The 18,973-nt window shown below is 48.0% G+C and overlaps 1 protein-coding gene across 1 annotated transcript in view; it reads left to right on the top strand.

Moving 5' to 3' along the window:
* The first annotated feature begins 11,722 nt into the window (after positions 1–11,722).
* LOC139051368 (uncharacterized) overlaps positions 11,723–18,973 on the top strand; it is a 209,710-nt gene continuing 202,459 nt past the window's right edge. Inside the window, exons 1-2 of the mRNA XM_070528386.1 lie at positions 11,723–11,754; positions 12,138–12,372. Of these exons, the coding sequence (XP_070384487.1) occupies positions 11,723–11,754; positions 12,138–12,372 (267 nt within the window). The remainder of the gene's footprint in view (positions 11,755–12,137; positions 12,373–18,973) is intronic.

The following is an 18,973-nucleotide window of genomic DNA, read 5'->3' as shown; positions in this document are numbered from 1 at the left end:
AGAGTGGAACACTTTCCATAGATGGTTGCAAAGTAGTCTAAGAATATGTTGTAGGACTTATTGGGATCGCTTTCTTTGATAATAGTGCTCCAATTAACACCAGTGATAATGTTCTTGAAAATTTCTTTATTATGCTCTGAGTAACTCCTAAATAATACTTCATCATTATTTTTGATGACACGATTGCCTGGTAGGAAGTAATATATTCGGAAGTGGTCAAGAATGTCGTGACAAAATGACACCTTTATTCAGATCATCAGGATCGAAGCTTGTGATACACAAGTCTAACATTGTTTCAGATGTAGCGGTTACTCTTTTTGGTGTGTTAATTACATTTATACAGCCATATGCTTCAATTAGTTCATTTAGGCGTACATAGCAGGAGTTGTCTAGTGACACATTGATATTAAAATCATCAAGTGAGAAAGTTTGCAAGCGAGATCCTACAGTACTTTCTGGCAGTCTTTCAGTGAAGTTTTTGTACTATATTTACTACGATATGTACCACATTGCATACCATATTGTACCATGTTCTTCCCCAAATACACACCTACATTATGGCTGTCTGGTCCTTGTCGTCATCCTGTCAATAGACGAGCCAAGCCAACTCATTGAAAACAAAGGCAGCGCCACTTTTCTGTTTACAACAAATGAAGGCCATCTGCTTATTGTAAGTTATAAAAATCTTAAAACAGAAAAAAGTGTACTGCATTTCAATTATAATAAAAAGGCCAGCAACCGCGTACAATAATTGTTGTACTGACACAAATATTTCACGAAATTTCATTTGTGCTTACTTTAGGGCAAAACCAGCAAAATAAGACAAATACAGTTGCTGAGTGACTTCGATATGGCCCAATATTTTAGAGTGCAGTTCTTAGGCGCCTGCTCCTACTGCGAGTGTCGGCAACGTAACCGAGCGAATGAGCACAGTGAAAGATGAAAGAGTGAATGCGGAGCGGGAAATAAAAAACGCGAGCTGCGAACGGCGGAGACGAATGAAAGGGGCCCCTTCAGTGACATGCCTGCGGGAAACTGGTGTCATGTGGACCTGTGCGACTGCTCAGTGCACACTCGTATGTCGTCTCAGCTGGTTTGCCCATTTCGTATTATCATCTGCTCATGTCAGCTGTCGCTCACGCTTGTTTGGTTAGCTTGGTTTGGTCTCGTTCACGCTTGTTTCCATTGTCATGGTTTTCGATTGTTTTCTGTTCTGATTGCACGTGCGACATGAATTGTGTAGTACTTTCTGGAAGCCATGTGGCACCAGTGCTTACACTTAAACCTTTGACGAGTCGCATAAAAGTCGACGCACTTGACCCACAGATCAAATTTTCAATGATTGCCGACTCTGCTACATGTCTCTCTCAAATTATTTGCCTCAATTTATTGTGAAATGAAAACACGTATAGTATTGTGCTCAAATTTCGCATTATGGAGTATCGTAATTGTCCGTGAATTTTTGACCCATTGATTATGCAGTAGAACCCAATTATAACGATACGTCGGCTATAACAATATTATTACGTGTAGCTGAAGCCCAATGCTATATACACTTTATTTACAGGGACGCTAACGGAAGGCCAAAATGGCGACCCTATATCAAGCGGGCCCACGTCGTCTTTCTCCTCCTCAGTGCAGCCACACTGTGGCGGCTGTTCCGTAGCATCACCCCCAGCAGTAGAAGCACCGTCCCGGTGCTTAATCTACACATCCGCGGTTAAAGGTGTGTGGTATGGCTTTAGTGTCGCCACGTGAACGATGTCACTTGCAGCCGACGATGACGCTGAGAGGTCGGCGGGGATGACTTCATACGTGACATCGGTCACTTGTCGCACCACACGGTATGGGCCAGTGTAGCGTGACAGCAGCTTATCGGAAAGGCCCACATGTCGAATGGGTGACCAGAGAAGCACCAGAGAACCTGGAGTAAAGTGCACGTCGCGATGGTGGCAATCATAGAGGCGTCTCTGATGCTCCTGTGAAGCCTCGAGATGGGTGTGGGCGAGCTGGCGCGCGTAGTCGGCGTGTGCGATCACGTCGCGGGCGTATTCAGTGGCTGAACGCTTGGCCGAGGGCAACAAAGTGTCTAAGGGCAACGCGGGTTCTCGGCCATATAGGAGATAGAATGGTGAATAGCCGGCGGTGTCGTGACACGATGAATTATACGCGAACGTCACATATGGTAAGTGAAGATCCCAGTCGTGGTGGTCGGTTGCGACGTACTTCGAAAGCATGTCAGTGATGGTCCGGTTGAGGCGCTCCGGGAGGCCGTTGGTCTGTGGGTGGTAGGACGTGCTGAACTTGTGCTTCGTCGAGCAAGAGTAGAGGATGTCCTCGACGACTGCCGACGGAAAGCTGCGGTCACGGTCAGTGAGTAATTGGTGCGGAGTATCTTGCACTAAAATTATGTCATAGAGCAGAAAGTCAGCAACGTCAGTAGCACAACTTGTCGGGAGGGCTCTGGTGATTGCATACCGCGTAACATAATCAGTAGCAATGGCAACCCATTTATTTCCGCAGCCCGAGAGAGGAAACGGTCCGAGCAGGTCTAGGCCAACATGGAAAAAGGGTTCCAGTGGGATGTCGATCGGCTGGAGAGATCCAGCTGGAGGTGTGGAGGGCTTCTTCCGGCGCTGACAGGGCTCACAAGCGGCAACGTAGCGCCGCACGAAACGGGCGAGACCCGGCCAAAAGAATCAACGTCGTTCACGGTCGTATGTGTGCGAGACGCCCAAGTGTCCAGCCAAGAGAGCGTCGTGAAGTTGTTGGAGGACAGTCGAACGCAGGTGCGATGGAATTACTAGTAGAAGGTCAAGGCCGTGCGGATCGAGATTGCGGCGGTATGATGTCCCCTCCCTAAGGAGAAACATCCAGAGAGAGGCGTCGCCAGGCGTTGACTCCAGATGGTCGATGAGGGCTCGTAATGAAGGATCGCAGCATTGCTCGTTGCCGATTTCAAGCAACTGGGACACAGATAAAACACAAGCGATGGCGTTTGCATCAGGTGGTTCGTCGACGGGGTAGCAAGACAAACAATCGGCATCCTGGTGCAAGCGTCCCGTCTTATATACCACGGAGAAGGTATATTCTTTCAGGCGTAACGTCCAGCGAGCGATTCGTCCCGTGGGGTCCTTAAGCGAGGATAGCCAGCAGAGCTTGTGGTGATCAGTGATGACACAGAAGGGGCGTCCGTACAAGTATGGACAAAACTTCGCAACAGCCCACACAAGAGCGAGGCACTCGTGCTCTGTGACTGAATAATTGCGCTCGGCGGGTGATAGAAGTCGGCTGGCATAGGCTATAATGCTATCATGTTCACGCTGGCGTTATGCTAACACTGCTCCTATGCCGTGACCACTGGCATCAGTTCGAACTTCCGTTAAGGCAGACGGGTCAAAGTGGGCCACAATTGGAGGCGTGGTAAGGAGAGTAGTGAGCTACGAAAAAGATGCGGCATGGTCAGGTCCCCCAAAAAATAAGGCGTCTTTCTTCAAGAGGTTGGTAAGGGGACGTGCGATGGTCGCAAAATCCTTCACAAAGCGTGGGAAATAAGAGCATAGCCCTACGAAACGACGAACGTCCTTGGTAGACTTAGGAACAGGAAAGTTCTTAACGGCGCGAATTTTGTCCGGATCAGGTCTCACGCCTCTGGCATCCACGAGGTGTCCAAGGACGGTGATTTGGCAGCGAGCGAAGTGACATTTTGACGAGTTCAGCTGGAGACTGGCGCGGCGGAACACGTCAAGAATTGCTGAAGGACGGTCTAGATGCATGTCAAATGTGGTCGAATAAACGATGACGTTGTCCAGATAGCACAAACAGGTGGACCACTTGAACCCCTGAAGCGAAGAGTCCATCATTCGTTCGAAGGTGGCGGGCGCATTACAGAAGCAGAAAGGCATCACCTTGAACTGATAAAGGCCGTCAGGGGTAACAAATGCAGTCTTCTCTCTGTTCATGTCGTCGGCGCATATCTGCCAGTAGCCGGACCGTAAGTCGATAGAAGAAAAATAGGTGTCACTGTACAGGCAGTCTAGAGTGTCATCAATACATGGCAAAGGGTACACGTCCTTTTTTCCGCGTTCCATCCTTCTTTTTGACAAGTACGACAGGAGAAGCCCAGGGACTACAGGAAGGCTTGATAATGTCCTTTGCAAGCATCTTTTTGACTTCCTGTTGGATAACAGCTCGTTCTGATGCAGAAACACGATATGGACATCGGTCAATAGGGTTTGCATCGCCAGTGTTTATGCGATGGGTCACAACGGACGTTTGACCTAAGGGTCGATTGTCAAAATAAAAAATGTCGCGATAGCCTTCAAGAACGCGGCAAAGAGCTTCAGCTTGAGCAGGTGTAAGGTCAGAAGAAACCATCTTCTCAATGTCGACGTCAATACCATGCGATGACGTGACGGTATGGGCTGAGCTGTGACGATCTTCCACTGTGAATGGCTCGATCTCATCATCCTGCAAAGCGCTAATTATAGCCAATGAAATCCCTTGAGGCAGAACTTGCGTGGTTAGCACGAAATTGACAAGGGGAAGGCAGGTGCGGTTGCCAGTAATTGTCAGCACAGTGTGCAGCACGGTAACACCATGTGTAAGTATAACTGCCGGAATTGGTGCGACCATGTAATTACCGTCAGGTACAGGTGGTGAGGACAACAAGTCGACGTGTGTCACAGAGTGAGGCGGTAGGCGAATAAAATCCATGCAGCTCATACGGCTTGGAGGCGGGTCCACAGGGCCGGCAAGAAGAGGCAAGTCAAGGCGAAGGGAGCCGCCGGAACAGTCAGTGAGGGCAGAATGATTGGCAAGGAAATCCAGACCGAGAATGAGTTCGTGAGGGCAATGCTCGATGACGGTGAAGAGAACGACGGTGTGTCTGTCAGCAATGGTGAGTCAGGCAGAGCACATGCCAACAATAGCGACAGTCCCTCCGTCGGCGACTTGTACAACTCGGTTCGAGGCGGACGTCAAAACTTTCTTGAGCCGACGGCGAAGAGCAGCACTCATAATGGACACATGCGCCCTGGTGTCAATCAACACGCACACAGGAACATTGTCGACGAGAACGTCCAAAAGATTCTTGTTCGTGGGTAATGTGAAGCGAGGATTTCGTGCTAATGTCGTCATTGCAGCTTCACCTCCAGAAGCTGCACTGTCTAGTTTTCTGGTCGGGGGTGCGGCGAGTAGGTCGGAGAAGGAGCACAGCGAGACGGGGGCGAATGAGATTGGCGGCGGGAGGGAGAAGGCGAGCGGGAGTAGTGGGGTCATATCAAAGGTGTTGCAGGGTCAGATGATGAAGCGGGCATAGAAGGGGCGAAGGAAAAGGATGCGCTAGAGGGGCGAGGGTGGTAATTTGGAGAATAGCGTGTCGGAGAAGTCCAGCAGCTGCGGCAGTGGCGAGCGACATGTCCAATGCGTCGGCAGTTAAAACAGATCGGCTTGTCCACGGTTAGCCATTCGGAGGGGTTGCGCTGTCCATAAGAGTAAGAAGGGCGCGGTGGGGCCGTGCGTGGAGAGAGAGGTTCCGAGCATACGGAACGAATGGATTGCAGGCCGACGTTGGACAACTCTTGACGGACGACGGCCTGGATCAAGGAGATTGTCACCGGAGAATGATCAGGTGACAGGAATGAAGGGGCCGCCGGTTGTGCCGCTTCAACCTCACGACGAATGATGCGGGTCAAGTTGTCACATCGTGACGGCTGGTGGAAGAGGTCCTCACAGGATGACGTAGCAGCTGTAAGTCGCGTGATGTGCTGGGATACCCGGCAGCTTTTAGCATGCTCGAGACGGCGTCACTCCTTGAGGATCGTATTGATGCTGGTGACATTCGTAAACACCAGGAAATTGAAGGCGTCGTCAGCAATGCCTTTGAGGACGTGATTAACCTTATCGTCCTCAGACATGGTCGAGTCAGCTTTGGCACAAAGGGGCAAGACGTCGAAAATGTACGACACGTAGGATTCGGTTGACGTCTGCAAACGTGTGGAAAGGGCTTTCTTGGTATTGACTTGGCGACCGAATGGATTGCCAAAAAGGTCACGGAGCTTCTCTTTGAAGAGATCCCAGCTCGAGATCTCCTCTTCGTGAGTCTGGAACCATGCAAGTGGAGCTCCGTCGAGGTAAAAAAGAATGTTCGCAAGCATAATCGTCGGATCCCACCTGTGAATGGTGCTGACACGTTTGTATAAGCGGAGCCAGTCGTCAACATCAGGACTGCCGACTCCGTTGAAAACACCACGATCCCGAGGGGGGGAAACGGCGACGTAAGTCGGGGCTGCAGGTGCAGATGGTTGTGTAGATGAAGTGCCGCCAGCAGGAGCCAAAGTTGCATTGTCACCGGTGCGACCGCTGCAAAGCTCCATGACGGGTACGGGGAACGTCCACCTCCACCAAATTAATGTTACGTGTAGCTGAAGCCCAATGCTATATAAACTTTATTTACAGGGACGCTAACGGAAGGACAAAATGGCGACTGTCAGGAGTGACAAGCGTGGACAAGGAAAGACGACGAGGAAGAAAGAGCGGAGCGAGCGCGTGGAGCCGCCATCTTGGAGAAGGGGCGCGCGCAGAGAAGGACGTGGTGACCGGGCGCAGCGTTCCAAGAGAAGACGGCCGGAGATCGCCTGTCTGGGTCCTGCCCCAGATCTTAGGCGACACATCGGCGTCCCCCCGGCCTGTGGTCTGTCCATGCGATCTGGTTGTCGTCAGGCGTTGTTAGTGTCCGGCGTCACCGACGCCCCAGCCGACGTGACGACGGCACGGTCGCTGAGGGGCTGTCGCGCTCCGGCAGAGCGGGGCTCGTGCCGGCTGGCGCTCCCGGTGCGCGCCGGCCCAGCTTGGTTCTCCGGACGGGATGGTGACTGGCTGTAGCCAGCCTCCGCGCGTCTACGTTCAGCGGCAGCAACGCTGACGTGTCCTAGCAGGTGGGTCCGGGCCAGCGGTGGTTCCAGGGACGTCGGACATCTGCTCGCCGAGCCTGGTACTCGGGCGGGACGTCGATGTGTCGCCTAAGATCTGGGGCAGGACCCAGACAGGCGATCTCCGGCCGTCTTCTCTTGGAACGCTGCGCCCGGTCACCACGTCCTTCTCTGCGCGCGCCCCTTCTCCAAGATGGCGGCTCCACGCGCTCGCTCCGCTCTTTCTTCCTCGTCTTCTTTCCTTGTCCACGCTTGTCACTCCTGACAGCGACGCTATATCAAGCGGGCCCAAATCGTCTTTCTCCTCCTCAGTGCAGCCACACTGTTGCGGCTGTTCCGTAGCAATATTTTAACAATATGTCGGTTATAAAAATGAGAAGCTGCTGCGCTGTCAACTTTTGTATGTTTTTCATGGTGAAATGACCTGCTTACTACTATGCCCCAATGCTGCATTATCGTTTATAATGATGAGGTCTGGCTTTTGGGTGTCCGAGCCAAGAGGTAGTGAAATGCGAAATCCTGGAAAAGAAAAAAAAATAGAAAAGAAATTCGAGCTGCTGCACGATGGGCCGCTGCTTCAACAGCCGCCACACGTTCATTTTCCAGCCATCTCCATGCGCCGCTCTCCCGTCACCCTTCCACCCCTCGGAACACAAATGGGCTGTGCCCATAGCTCTAAGCTGCCCCACCCTCCGAAACACAAATGGACTGGGCCAACTGCGCTGCTCGCAGATTGCTTACATGTCTTGCTGGCTTGTCATTCAGCGCAGTTCTGCTAACAGCTTATTCGCTTGCATTCGTCTTTGTTGGTTGCATTGAAATCATTCCAGGCTACACGGTTTCTCAGCTTCATTTGACCAACAGTTTGTTTGACTCGCCACCGAAGTGGGAGATGGCTGATGCGCCTGCTGGTCATCGGCAATGAACGATGTTGCCTGTGAAAAGAAAGCATACGGCTATAGATTTGGAAACTAAGTGCTTCTAACCGATATGGCGATCATCGCAAACATGCTTGCACTGGATAGCAACAGCGACGATGGCAGTGATGACGCGGTACGGCAAGCTGCCTCAACATTGTCCTCACAGGACGCCGGCCCGGCAGATGATACAGTCCTTCCGGGGTGTCCTTTTCACGAGAAACCCTCCGCTGCACTACGTGGAGCACCTAGATGCCTTGGAGAAGGATTTCGGCAAGCATTGCATAATGCATGCAAAGCTGGACATGGGGTTTGCTCATGCAAGCCAGTGAGAACTATGTGGCGAGATGCTTGTGGCAATCTTGCCTCAGTGTTTCTTCTGGATTTCTCATGCTGACAGGCTGCCGCAGCAGCCTTCTCGCAATATTGAAAAGGCCCTTTTAGGGCCACCAAAGTGATGCCTTGGCGGTGCTCGTATATCGCTTGCCACCCGTGACCCCTCTTTGCAGTTGTTATAGCAGTGCCATTCTTTAACGCCGACAGCCATGGCTTGTTATACGTGATCAGAGCGCCCAGGAAGCTGTTATATAAGTGAGCACAATCACCAGCTGGGTGGAGGAAGGTAGCGGGGAGGGGCACTGGCCTCCCTGCCTATATAATTTCTCATATCAGGTCTGTCATCCCCCTATTTTGATTTTTTCATGCCAACCTGGTTATAAAGATTATCTGTTGTAACAATGGAATTTTCATGGAACTTGAATATTGTTATAAGTGCGTTCGATTGTACGGGTGTACAGTAGAACTCACTTATAACAATATTCAAGTGTCGCGAAAATTCCATTGTTACAACTGATAATTGTTATAGCCAGATTGCATGACAAAAAAAATCAAAATGGGGGATGGTGTAGCTGTTACGAAAAACTATAATGGTGGGGAGGTCAGTTCTCCTCCCCACTGCCTTCCTCCATCCGGCTTCTGATTATGTTGACTTGTCTAACTGTTTAACTCTGCTTCATGCGCACTCCAATTGCATGTTGTTAACAAGCCGCAGCTGTCGGCATTCAAGAATGGCACTGCTATAACTGCAAAGAAGGGTCATGGGTGGCAAGTGACATACGAGCTCTGCCAAGGCATTGCTTTGGTGGCCCCAAAAGGCGCCTTTTAAAAAATGCGGGAATGTTGTCGCAGCAGCATCTCAGCTTGAGAAATCCAGAAGAAACACTGGGACAAGATTGCCACAGGCATCTCGCCACATGCTTCTCACTGGCTTGCACGAGAAAACTGCATGTCTGTCAGCTTTGCTTGCTTTACGCGAAGCTTGCCGCTATCCTTCTCCAAGGCATCCAGGGGCTCCACGTAGTAAAGCGGAAGTTCCTTTGCGAAAACAAGCCCATGAGTGTCTGAATCATCTGCAGGACCTCCCGCAGGGACAATGTTGAGGCAGCCTGTCCTATCGTGTCAGCGCTACCATCATGACTGTCACGGTTGCTATCCGATGCAAGCACGTTTACGACAGTCCCCTCATCAGTTAGAAGCCCTTCGTTTCCAAATCTATAGCACTGCGCTTTCATTTCACTGGCAACGTCGTGCATTGCCGATGATCTGTCATAGAGAGAAGCACACGGCAGCAATTGAGGTGGCAGGTGATTGTGCAGTGGCTTGCATTTCACTTCTTCTTTTTTCTTTTGAAGGAGTTGGCATTCCATTACTTATTGGTACGGACGCCCAGCAGCCAGACTTGATCCTTATAATCGATAATGTGACAGTGAGACATTATATTAAGCGGCTTATTACCCCATAGAAAACATACAAAAGTTGACGGTGCAGCAGCTTGTCATTGTTGTAACCGATATATTGTTAAAACCGGTATCATTATAAGTGGGTTCGACTGTATATATGTCATGAGCCAATAAAGAAAGAAAGAAGAAGAAAAAGCAGAAGATAGAAGAGCACAAGAAAGCACGAGGAGTCGGAAAAAAAAAGTTAGAAAATAAAAGCATCAGAATAAAAAGAATACAATATATGAAAGAAGGGCAAAAGTGCACGTGGAGCTACCTGGCCAACGAGAAAAAGAGACATGTAGCCGAAGAGAGCAGCCCAGCTATGCTATGAAATGATGAGAGGCAGAAGGAGCTGGAGGCCAGACAGGGCGGGCGGAGCACGGAGACAGTGGCAACCCAGTGGAAGCTGCTCTTCAGCTGCCACAACTCGCGAGCTGAGCGGGCGCTCCACCAGAGACCGCACAGCTACAGGCTGATGGAGCCGTTTCCTGGACTACCTGTGGCTACAATTCGCAGGCTAAGAGGAGTCGACTAGGTGATCCAGGCGCATTGGCCGCCCCACTGCCCTGACTCCTTCACCCGGTCAAGTGTGGGCCGAGCGTCAGACGCAGTGACATCGAGTCCACGACGCATTGGCGGGCCCAACGACATGTCGTCGGAAGCAACGACAACTAAGCAGTGTGGCTATGTTGATGGACTTGGTGTAAATAATTTGAACTTCATAACATGTCGTGTGTAAAGACTTTAGACAACATTCTCAATTAACTCACGTTGTGGATAGTTTGTCATGTGTTAGGTTTTTTGCTATTGAGTTTGTAACGTGTGATTTCTTGATATATCTATTTTTCTTATGCACATGCCCCATAAAGGGTTTTCTAATCTCAAATGTGCCTTAATAAAGGGAAAATCAGACATCCACCTATTAGTAGCAATTGCTACAAAGGAAACCCACACGGGTTCCTCGAAAGAAAAACCTCAGAGTTCAAGAAAAATTTGTCCTGGTCCGGGACTCAAACTCGGGACCACCACCTTTCCGGGGCAGCCGCTCTACCATCTGAGCTAACCAGGCAGCTAGCAGATGGCAGGGTGAAGTCGAATTTGTCGACAACACACGAAACAAAGGCAAGTAGTAGTTCTGCGGAAACCGCATAGTGGAGAGAAGTAATTAATAAATTCTTCAACTCTGAGGCTTTTCTTTCGAGGAACCCGCTTGGTTAGCTCAGATGGTAGAGCGGCTGCCCCGGAAAGGCGGTGCTCCCGGGTTCGAGTCCTGGACTAGGAGGAATTTTTCTTCAACTCTGAGGCTTTTCTTTCGAGGAACCCGTGTGGGTTTCCTTTGTAGCAATTGCTATGAACGAGTGGATGTCTGATTTTCCCTTTATTCATTACTTGTCTCCACCTTGCGGGTTTCCGCAGAACTACTACGTCAAACACTTGCCTTTGCTTGGTGTGTTGTCGACAAATTCGACTTCGTCCTGCCATCTGCTAGCCGCCTGGTTAGCTCAGATGGTAGAGTGGCTGCCCCGGAAAGGCGGTGGTCCCGGGTTCGAGTCCGGGACCAGGACGAATTTTTCTTTAACTCTGAGGCTTTTCTTGCGAGGAACCCGTGTGGGTTTCCTTTGTAGCAACTGCTACGAACGGGTGGATGTCCGATTTTCCCTTTATTAATTACTTCTCTCCACCTTGCGGGTTTCCGCATAACTACTACGGCAATCAAATGTTCCTTGCGTCGTGTTTCACAACATGAACTGATAGAACGAATGTATAATGGAAACCGAATCATCAATAGCCATTACATGATTATTGCATTAATAAACTTCACAAACGTTTCTGCTTGTCTGCTGCACAGATCATCGTTGCTGCGACTAATAGAACAGAATGCCTTTTCACAGCATCCCTACAGAACAAAGTCTGCATATCATTAAGAAACAGTAAACACATTGAAGAATCAGTAATTTCTAGTATTTTTCAACAAATGTTTTTTGCCTTACACTGCAGTGTTTTTTCGAATTCCAAGGTTGGGAAGTCTGGAAAAGTGTTATCAGTTGGGCGCCCCAGTGGCATGTCTTCACGATGTGTTGCCTGATCTTGGATGCCACAGTGTTATTTGGTGCAGTCGTATCGGTCAGTGCCACTGCCATGTGTGGATCGCTTTCTTTTATTCTATTGATGCAATGTCTGGTTCTGATGTTTAAACTAAATTGGTCGATGGCCACGGGTTAAATGCATGAAAAGTGGTGAAGGTTTTTCTTTCATGAAAACTGGAGGGTCTTTGCTGGTGTGTCTGATAGTGCAGGAATAATGTTTGGCCCAGAGTTTCATGGTAGCATTGTCTAAGCAGTTTTGTTGAATTTGCTTAAAAAGTGTTATATGAACCTTTTAAAGATTGTATTGATATTATTTAGCTGTATGCATGTACATATACCAGTGTTAAGCAAATAAGTTTTGAGCTTGTCACCAGCACCAAGGTTGTAACTGAAATGCATGTGCATGTGTGTAAAATGCAGGCAGCTGCAGAAGGAACTTCCAGCACAGCTTTCTCAGCGTGCACGGCAACCCCCAAAGCCACAAGTTCGTAGGAACTGGCACCACTCGCTAGTGTTTCACCACCCATACTTCAGGGACATCAATGGCATGCGGGCTCCCATGAATGAGGACGAACGTGTTAAGCGGGCCAATAAGGAGATGGACCCGTACCTGGCCCCATCTGTGCCTTGGACCACTGACGAGAATCGCATGCTGGTAGGTGCTCACTTGCAGTATCTGTGGAAGGCTGGTTGTAAGTATGATATGGTGCTGCCTGAACTCGCATCACAGCAATGGCATTAAGCATTTAATTCTTCGAGCAGGAATAGTGCTGAGGACGAAAATAAATGTTAGAGGCACATCAGAAACAAAAGACAATACACTCTTTTAGCTGATTAGCGATTTACTTTTATGACAGGCAAATCTAACTTGCTTGAAAAATTTGCCAAATCCTTTTTTAAAAAACGCACAGGGCAGTTGGTTACGCATCATTAGCTTGCACTACATTAGAAGTACTGTTTGATTTTCCAAGCTGTCTAACACCTCTCTGTGATTACCGGCTGTGTTGTGTTTGTGCAAACGCAGCGTTCCCTTCTCTACTCAAGTATTGACTCATGGGAGCGGTTGTCTTGATTACACTTGGTCTGAAGAGTGTTGCCTAATCTATTCAGCAATCAGTTGAATCATTGCCAGATATCAGACTTCAATAAAGTTAATAGTATAACCTTTTTGTAATATAACTTTCAGTGAAGATTGACTGCTTCAGCTGCCAGGCCTTTCAATAGCGTTTATTTCCAGCATGCCTATGATCTTGAATCATGTATAGTCTGCACTTATAAGTAGTCCACACTATGTGAAATTTCATCTTCTAAACATGTACAGCCACAGGCTGTAGTCCAGAGTATACAGTCAAACCCACTTATAACAACATTCAAGTGTCACGAAAATTCCGTCATTTTAACCGATAATTGCTGTAACCGAATTGCATGGAAAAATCAAAATAGGAGAATGGCAGAGCTGATGTGAAAAAACTATAATGGCTGGGAGGCCATAGCCCCTCCCCCACCACCTTTCTCCGTCCGGCTGCTGATTGTGTTCACTTGTTTAACTGCTTTCTGGCCGCGCCGATCGCGTGTAACAAGCCGTGGCTGTTGGCGTTAAAGAATGGCACTGCTGTAACAACTGCAAAGAGGGGTCACAAGCGGCAAGCAATATGCGAGCTCTGCCGAGGCATCACTCCAGTGGGCCCAACAGGGGCCTTTTAAAAAAAATGCGAGAAGGTCTTTGCAGCAGCCTGTCGTCTTGAGAAATCCGGAAGAAACGCTGAGGCGAGACCGCCTCAAGCATGTCGCCACCTTCTTCTCACTGGCTTGAACAAGAAAACCCGATGTCCGTTAACCTTGCATGCTTTACGTGAAGCTTGCCGACATCCACCTCCAGGGCATCCAGGTGCTCCACATAATGGAGCAGAAAGTTCCTTGCAAAAACGAAGCCCCGAGGGGCCTGAATCATATGTTAGACCTCCTGTAAAGACAATGTTGAGGCAGCCTGCCCTACCGCGTCATCGCTGCCGTCATCTCTATCGTTGTCCGATGCAAGCATATTCGCGACGATGGGCTCGTCAGTTAGAAGCACTTAGTTTCCAAATCTATAGCCGTGCGCTTTCTTTTCACCGGCAACGTCATCCATTGCCAATGATAGCGGACAGATCAGCTATCTTCTGTTTCGGCGGCAAGTCAAACGAGGCTGAGGTACCATGTGGCCAGGAACGATTTCGATGCAACCAACAAAGACGAAGGCAAGCAATTGAACTGTTTGCAGAGCTGTGATGAATGAGGAGCCAGTGAGCAATCTGGGTGCACTGCAGTTGGCATGGTCCATTCGTTTTTCGGAAGGTGGCACGGCATAGAGCTATGGGCGCAGCTCATTTATGTTCGGAGGGGTGGAATGGTGACAGGAGAGAGGCGCGTAGAGAAGGCTGCAAAATGAGTGTATGGCGGCTGTTGGGGCATCGGGCCACCATGCGGTGGCTCGAATTTCTCGTTTTCTTTTCTTTTCTTTTCAAGGATTTTGCATTTCACAACCTTTCGGCATGGACAACTAGCAGTTAGACTTCATCATGATAACCGATAATGTGGCGTCGGGGCATTGTAGTAAGCGGGTTATTTCGCCATGGAAAACTTACAAAAGTTGACGGTGCAGCAGCTTCTCATTGTTTTGACCAATATATATTGTTAAAACCGGTATCTTTGTAAGTGGGTTCAACTGTATAGTTATGGCTCCAATTGCTCTTTAGGTGTTGGGAGTCTAGTATCCTGCAAAAGAACTGACCACTGTAGGTTTAGGCTTCGAGCCAGAGGGCCGTGTCAGCCATTGCCTCGCCTAATCGAACACGGTAAGAAAGTGTAGTATTGCCCTAAGTTAACAGAAACAGGGTTATTTGTCTCTGGCGACACCCAACACTGCACAACATCCAGTGGGAAGCAACAATGCTCCCGTGCCAGGAGTCAAAATAAAAAAAATGACCACCCTTACACTACTGTGAAGAGGAATGCAATCGAAGCTTAGGCTCCACAGCTCTTCGTTGTAACAGCTCGGCTTAGCGCTCCCTCAGAGTGAGGTCAGTATGTTGACGACGAGCCCTTTCTTGAATGAGGTCGTGACAGCGTTCATGAAACGCTGCCTGTTCTTCAGCCAGACCCACTACACGCGGCCCACTCCTGCTGCTGTTCCTTCAACGCAGCGTGCTCTTCGACAGAACCAACCAAACGTTGCTTCCTCATCTGACTGCTTGGGCTAGACTGGCAGGAAATGGCGGGCGCAAGGTGAACCAATTGGGTCACACCCTTTCCCTCCTCTGGAGGTAGGGGACGCCTGTGATTGGCTCACGCCTTGCGTTGCGTCTGCTTCTTAATTCATATAAATCACCACTTTAAAGGGCGTGCGTGCATGATGAACCGACAGTGGCTAAATCAGTTGGCTTAGTGGTCTCACAACCTGGAGGTCGGTGGTTCGAATCCGCAGCCAAACAAGCAATTTTTATTTTCTCGTGGCTTGAGTTTTTTTATATAGCAACACCAACGCCGACACGAGTGAGGCAATACAAGCTTCACTTGAAAAAGGGGTGCTGCTAGCACGTCGCTGAGAGAGGATGGCTCTCCATGGCTATGCTGCATACTTTCACAATGATCAATAGGCCTGCTTGTGAGAGCTAGGGCAATCTCCATCGGCATGGGCCTCTTATAAGTGCGTCTCAGCATAATACGACCATGCTCTAGCACTAGGCACCGCTCCTCAGCTTAGCTCTTGGAAAAAAGAAACACAAGGTATGCATTCACCGTAGGCATGAGATACCGCAGATGAATCGGGAGCTGGCGGATGAAAGGAAAAATGTGTATGTACTTTGTGCTGTGCCGTAGAGGTCTCCCCTGTGCTCGCTCTGCCGATCGCGTCGGTTGCGCCACTGCAACAAACCAGTCTGTAGAAAAGGCCACACCAGACGATTGTTGCAAGTGGAAAGGGAGACGTTGGGGTGGGGGGGGGAGACAACAGAATAGGCAGATGCCTGTGCAGAGGCATGAGAGCACACCTCACTCCCCACGAGGTAGGTATGGCTTTGTGCTTGGATTGTGCATATACTATTCAAATCAGAATGAACATTGCAGCTTTATTTATTCTGGAGTACCTGTAGTCCACCCTGTAGTCACAATGTTTAGTAGATTGGGTTTACAGCAGTAAATGAGGCTTTTCAGGCATCAAATTCTGCGTATAAAAATGATTCGATGGGCTTTGTGGGGTTAATAATTGCATGTATCCAATAATTATCTTGCATGCCACTTTGCGGCCAAGTATATTGAACGGCAACTATTTGATATTCGATTCGAAAATATTCGGCCAAAATCACTATTCGCTTCAAGTTCACTTCGAAATCAAAATGTACTATTCGCACAATCCTAATATTCTTGAATATTTTAATAAATTCAAATGTGAAAAATGCCTATTTGAAGCTTACCTGAGAACTCTGCACGTTTTGTGGACAGTCTCCCAAGAACGTGAAAAGCAGGAATTTACCGAACCTATGTCCAGAGCCACTCAGTGAAAACATCGAGGGCCATTCACTTCTTGTGGACCGTGTCTATTCTATTGGACTGGGAGGCCTTTTTGCATTCTTGTAGCAGAATGGCAATTTTCATTTCGATAACCAACGCCCACGGCTAGTACACTTCATGGCACTACGGTTAGTTCTTTCCACTATTAGTATGCTTCACTGCATTACATGGTTATGATGCTTTAGCATTATGGAGCACAAATAAGACCCTTGGTGCATGAGTCCTTCGTATATTGAAACACACACCTTGCTCATTTTTACTTTGTGATCAGAACTTTGCCTTTTCGTCAGCATGAATAGGTGTTACCTATGATGTAAGAAGTGATTGCAATCTCGTTAGAAAAAGTGCACTTGCAGGGGCACGGTGTGGTGAGGGCAGCATTTGATAAATCGAATTTGGCGGTGAACAGGAGTTCAATATACAAAATATATGAAAATATATTGTTACGGGGAGGAAAAGACTTATAATACATTTACAGGTTATATACAGAAGGACACTTCGAATGCCATTCAATATGACTGCCGAACCACACGAACATGACTGAGCGTCGTCGTCTTTCTCTTCATCTTCATCGCTGACAGCGCCTTGTAGCATGACCCCTGGCGGCGAAGGTACCGTCCCGGTGCTTGTTGGGTCCAAGTACAAGAGTACAAAGTTTTTATTTGGGCAACATAAATACAAGGTTTGCCCACAAGGTAAGGCAAAAGGAGGGCGTAATCCTCCTGACTAAGGCCTTTACCTCGCTGGAGCAGCAGAAGTAGCAGTCAACTGATAACAAAGTACAACTAATATGACACAAAACTTCAAAACTATTTATAGCAAAATTTTAAACACAATGAAAAGTATAAACCGTTTGCCAAATAGCAAGTAACTGAATAAATACAGCACAGGAAAAATAAGAACATTCTGTTATTAACAAAAATTATACATTCAGAATAGAACATTAATAACATTACTATTGATATTAAACAAAGAAACTTTATTAACATTCGTTAAACACACAGTGATCAGAAAATATTATGTTTTGTATTGCATGTTTAAATTTGTGAATTGTTCTAGAATTTATAGCTTCGTCAACAATGTTAACAATGTTAAGTGATATGACTTTAGTCTTGTGACGTGGACGATGTCAGAGGCAGACCATACCATGGTGACATCGAGAGGCCCGATTTCATATGTCATGTCAGTTATTTTGTGCAAAACACGATACAGGCCAGAATATGGCAAAATCAACTTCTCACAAAGACCAACATGTTGTCATGGTGTCCGGAGCAGGACCATGCCACCAGGGTTGAAATGGGTATGGTAGTGGTGGGCATCATAGACACATCGTTGCTTTTCCTGCAAAGTGTTGACGCCAGCAGGCAATTTCACGCGTCTCTGGAGCTCTAGAGATGACATCATGGGCGTATTCTGACGTCGTGTGAAGAGCAGTGGGAAGGAGCGTGTTGAAAGGAGGTGCAAGGTCTCGACCGTATAAAAGAAAAAAAGGGAGAGTAACCTGTGGAATCATGCTGGGATGTGTTGTAGGCAAATGTTACAAAAGAGAGGGCGGCGTCCTCGTCCCTGTGGTCAGCGGACACGTACAGTCAACCGCAAAAGTTTACGGGATGCAGGATCTGCCAAGAAGCTAAATTTTGTCGAAGCGTGGTCACACAGCCCCGAATTAAATGTTGAAGCCGCCTACACAGTGATTCATTAAATACAAAGTGTCATGCCTTAAAGTGCAGGAATTCACATTTGAAGGGGAAACCACATCCCGTAAACTTTTGCTGTTGACTGTACATGGCGAGCATGTCTGTGATATTACTATTGAGATGCTTTGTCAGCCCGTTCGTCTGGGGGTGATACACCGTTGTAAACTTGTGCTATGTAGCGCAGGAGTGCAAGATGTCTTAACAACTTGCGATAGAAAGTACCGTCCTCTATCAATGAGCAGTTGTCGAGGAGCGCCGTGGTGAAATATTACATCTTTGAGGAGGAAGTCAGCCATGTCGGTTGCACAGCTTCTAGGAGAGTGCATGTAATTTTATAACGGGTGGTGCATCCTATAGCAACTGCAATCAATTTCTTTCCACTGGCCGAGAAAGGAAAGGGCAGTATGATATATAATAAGTATATCATATATAAATATAAATGTATGATATATGAAAAATATGCTACTATAGTGTCATATTTTTGAGTGTATACCCCACACTAAATAAGAAGTATCTAACAGTAAAGTCTGGGTGCGGGTTATATGCGAATTTTGCCTTGAGGTCTGGCTTTGCAGCAGTCCACTGCCGCGAAGCCACACCAATGTTACCCACTATTGAAAGTTTTGTTATCTCCTAGGGAACTCCACCCTTGCCACACCTCTCCATGTTGAAGTTCTTTTATACCCTCCTTCATGGTCGCCCGTTCTCCTCTTTACGGGTCATCATTTTGCACTTAGGTAATGAATAGTGCACGCGGTGCAGTCATACTCGTACTTGAAATGGTTATGATTTGCGCTTGTTGGTATTCTATGACGCTGTGTGGAGCAGTGCAAAGGGGCACAAGGGACAAAGAAAAAAATTGAGGACAAGCATTACTGCCAACTGCAATTTTATTGTCTGATACAAGGTTTTAAATAGAATACAACGGAGGGAAAAAAACAGCATAAAAAACAAACATGCCATCACCACGCACTGGTCGCGCTCGTGTTCTCTAAGAATGCCAACTCCCTT

Source organism: Dermacentor albipictus, unplaced genomic scaffold (assembly GCF_038994185.2).
Source record: "Dermacentor albipictus isolate Rhodes 1998 colony unplaced genomic scaffold, USDA_Dalb.pri_finalv2 scaffold_11, whole genome shotgun sequence".
Taxonomy (NCBI): Eukaryota; Metazoa; Arthropoda; class Arachnida; order Ixodida; family Ixodidae; genus Dermacentor; species Dermacentor albipictus.
Note: the sequence above shows the minus strand (reverse complement) of the source record. Positions and strands in the feature narration are given on the sequence as shown.